Source organism: Bufo bufo, chromosome 3 (assembly GCF_905171765.1).
Source record: "Bufo bufo chromosome 3, aBufBuf1.1, whole genome shotgun sequence".
In the NCBI taxonomy this organism is placed as follows: domain Eukaryota; kingdom Metazoa; phylum Chordata; class Amphibia; order Anura; family Bufonidae; genus Bufo; species Bufo bufo.
Genome location: NC_053391.1, coordinates 46,522,537 through 46,526,448, shown reverse-complemented (window position 1 = coordinate 46,526,448; position 3,912 = coordinate 46,522,537). Strand labels below are relative to the sequence as shown.

Here is a 3,912-nt window from a genome sequence, read left to right as displayed (position 1 = left end):
TTTACATTTCTTCTATTTTCTGAGCAAGGGGGAACTAACTCTCCTTAGGGAGGAGAACACCTTAATCTCATTTGCATCCCTTCCCTTCCTTCTATTTTCTGTACACATTAAACCTTCACCTGCATTGCTGTATAAGACGTTTGACCTCTCATTATTTCCTTTTCTCTCTTGCAGGTTTCGTCTTTTACTTTGTTTTTAAGTGGATTTGTTGTTCTTCAAAACCCTCAATCCGTCCAATCAGGTTGATGGAGTACAAAAGAATGTGGTTTCTCAGGCACGGAGACCTGTTTCCCAGCGACAGCTTATCAGCGTCTCCTCTTTCTCTTTCATAGTACGACTCTAGAGTTTTGGAAGACATCCATGCACTAGAAATAGTTGCTGTTCATCCAAGCGCTGGATGCATATGTGCGTAGACTGCCCTTCACCACACTTGTATTATATTCGATATTGTACGAGAGGAAGCAAGTACGAGTGAAGAGGTAACAGTTATTGAAATGAAAAATCCTTTGTTGGTATAACCACTCCCCTTCCAGCTATCATGTCATTGGCTGGTAAACCTGTTCAACCTGATAAACAGGTCTCTTTTCTCCACTTGGTGGTATTTCGATTTTTCAAAACAGTTCAGTACATAAAATTCCAACCAGTCTCTGCTGGATTCAAGTTGGTAGCAGGTGGCTGAGACGTGCTCTGCAGGGTTTCTCACTGGAGATCTTATTGTGTTCTTCGTCTGCACCTGAGACCTGTCATCCAGCATCTTCTACAAAAACAGCATGGATAAAGGGGTTCTGCAACTAGCCGGGCTGGTACTAGGAGGCATTGGCCTTATAGGCACTTGTGCAGTAACGGGCATGCCACAATGGAGGGTGACGGCTTTTATTGAGAACAATATCATAGTGTTTGAAACCCTCTGGGAAGGCCTATGGATGAACTGCATCCGACACGCCAACATACGAATGCAGTGCAAAATGTATGACTCTCTGCTGGCGCTTACACCGGATTTGCAAGCTGGTAGAGCATTGATGTGCATCGCTGTGATTTTATCATTTATTGCCTTCTTGGTTGCCATAATTGGCATGAGATGCACCAACTGTGCAGAAGACAATGAGAAGTCCAAAAAGCTCATACTCCTAGTATCAGGAATTTCTTTCATCTTGTCCGGTGTCCTTGTCTTGATTCCAGTTTCCTGGACAGCGAATCATATCATCAGAGATTTCTACAACCCCTTGGTCAATGCGGCTCAGAAGAGGGAGCTTGGAGAAGCTCTCTACATTGGTTGGGCAACAGCGCTGTGTCTAGTGGCTGGTGGAGGCATTTTATGTTGCGTATGTTCCCCCACTGAGCAGAAGTACAAATATTCTCTACCCCCAAAATCAGCCGCGTCCAATGTCCCCCGAGTGGGGGTGGCAAAGAAGACTTCAAGTTTGTACTCAAAAAGCCAATACGTTTAGACCGTGGATTTGGTATGGCCAAAAGGTTATGAAGGACAGTGCTTTTTGGAATGTCTATAAACACAATCTGCTTGCACTTTTCTTGGACTATAGACTTGGAAAAGAAGAGTCCAACCTTTGAGCCCCTGGAACTTCAAGAATAGCATCTTGCATGTGCCGGTTTTGGTTGGCGGTGTGAAAGTGACGATTTACTATATTTCCTCCGTAGGACAGCTAGTAGATAAACCTGGGAGGTGACGCTCTACAAAGATCATGCCTTGAAGGAGAAATCTTGTACGGTAACTTGTAAGGAGAAGTTTTTCACGTTGTAAGCAGACGCTAAGGAGAAGGAATTACTGAAACATATGATGTTTTTGGATTTTTATTCCATTTTTTTTTTTTTTTAAATTGATTTGAGGCTCGTTCATGAATTATTGTACATATGGTTTGGGGTGAGTGTGAAACTCTTAATGAGTCAGAAAATAATTGATAAGAAATGTTCTGATTTCTTGTACATTTTTTAAATGGTTAATGCTGCATTTGCTTTATGTTATGTGTCTATAATCACGATAAATAATAGGAGCCTGTACGGAGGCACATGGCACATGATTGTACCTGCCGCACCATGCTACACTTATATGCATTCCATGTGCCTTTATACATCTGCATTGCCTCTAGGAGAGAAGAGCTCTGTAATATGCCGCCTGATGGAACACGGCATGTATGAAAAACAAGGCATTCAAAAGAATACTAGGGCCCCACTGACTCGTATGGATGCTGTATTACGGCTTCGAACAACTTGGAGGTTGTGCGATTAATCGAGTACTCTAATAAGAAAAACATTCTTAAAATAATGTGTTGCTTTATAAAAACAATATTTTTATTTCTTACAGTGGTATAGCAAATAATTGCACACACATAAGGCTTCTTTCACAGCTGCAATATACATTCCGTCAGAAGAACAGCCAGCCAAAATGTACCAAATCGGGTATAGCTGGATACTGACGGCTGCTGCAGTTATTGACTCTAATGGGGTCCGGCCTTGTCACAGCATTCATGCTGGGTTTTGGCCGGACAAAAAAAAAAAACGCTTTGGACGATACCCAGCATGTATGCCAGAACATGGCCAGATGGTCTTGGACCACATTATAGTCAATGAGTGCATATAGCTGGTTGTACCTGGCTATACCCAATACAGTATACTCCGGCCAGCTGATCTTCTGCCAGAATGTGTATCTAAGGCTATGTTGTGAACTCTGTCAGTCTGTTCCGGTGGAGGAACAGACTGCCGGAGTTCAATGGCTGCATCTGTCATAGCTGGATGCCCATTGACTGTAATGGGGATTCGGACAAAAAATGCTGCACAGTGACATAGCATTTTGTGGCTTTGTGCCACAGTAAAAGTTGAGTAATTTGAGTCATACTTTAGGGGGGTAAAATAAGAATTTCAGAAACAAAATATTTTTCATCAGAACACAGATCATCAGATAAAACTACACCCCCCAAATCAGACTATCACATCTCAGCCACAGATAAGACCCCCCCAAGTCAGTCAGCCTTGCCCTCAAATCAGTCCTCCCAAGCCACAAGCCCACAATTAGACCCCCATGCCAATGCCACCATGATCAGACCCCCAGGCTGCCACCATCATCCCCTTCCTTGCTGCAATCAGAGCCAGACCCCCATGCCATTCATTGCTATGTCCCCCTGTCCCCTAGTGCCTCCATGCCATCCATTGCCACCCCAATTGCCATGTCCCCCACTCCCCCAGTGCCATCCATTGCCATGTCCCCCTTTCCCAGTGCCTCAATGCCATACACCATGTCCCCCACTCCCCCAGTGCCATCAGATCAGCCCCTCCATGCCATGTCCCACACTCCCCCAGTGCCATCTGCACCTCCATGCCATGTTGCCATCCATTACAGGGAAACTGCATCGAGGATTTTTTTGCCTCGATTACATCGATTAGATCGATGAATCGTTTCAGCCCTAGTGCTGGATAAAATGCATGAAGCCTATAGGGTCATACACAATGACTGGTATGACTAATCACTGATGGTGGGATCGATATTAAAAGTGTTCTCCTCCCGAGTTACTTTCCCAGAACCTTGAAAAGAAAATATATATATTTGGTTTTTAGCTGGATACAGGGGACATTAGACTAAATATTTTAAAAAATCTAAACTTTTTTACAACTTCAGAAATGTGATGCACTGTTTTAAGCATTCATGTCAATGCCAGTGTGCCTACAATATTGTGTCAGGTTTTCAGAAAGCTCTGCATAGTGCCAAAGGGGGTTTCAGGTACTCCAATTACAAAAAGTTATCCCCTATCCACAGGGAAGGGGATAACTATTAGATAGGTGGGGGACCCCCACTGATCAAGAGAACGGGTGCCCTATACCATAGGCCCTAATGGTAACTGGAATATCCTGTTAAGCATTCTATTGAGGTCTTTGATTTTGGAGTTCATTGGCGATCACAGG

General features: G+C 43.7%; 1 protein-coding gene across 1 annotated transcript; it reads left to right on the top strand.

Moving 5' to 3' along the window:
- Positions 1–655: 655 nt before the first annotated feature.
- LOC120994535 (claudin-8-like) lies at positions 656–3,219 on the top strand. The gene has a single exon (XM_040423177.1). The coding sequence runs from the start codon at positions 771–773 to the stop codon at positions 1,446–1,448; it is 678 nt and encodes a 225-aa protein (XP_040279111.1). The 5' UTR covers positions 656–770; the 3' UTR covers positions 1,449–3,219.
- Positions 3,220–3,912: the final 693 nt, after the last annotated feature.

Coding starts and splice junctions, on each gene's coding strand:
- LOC120994535 (XM_040423177.1), top strand. CDS start 771: ATGGATAAAGGGGTTCTGCAACTAGCCGGGCTGGTACTAGGAGGCATT.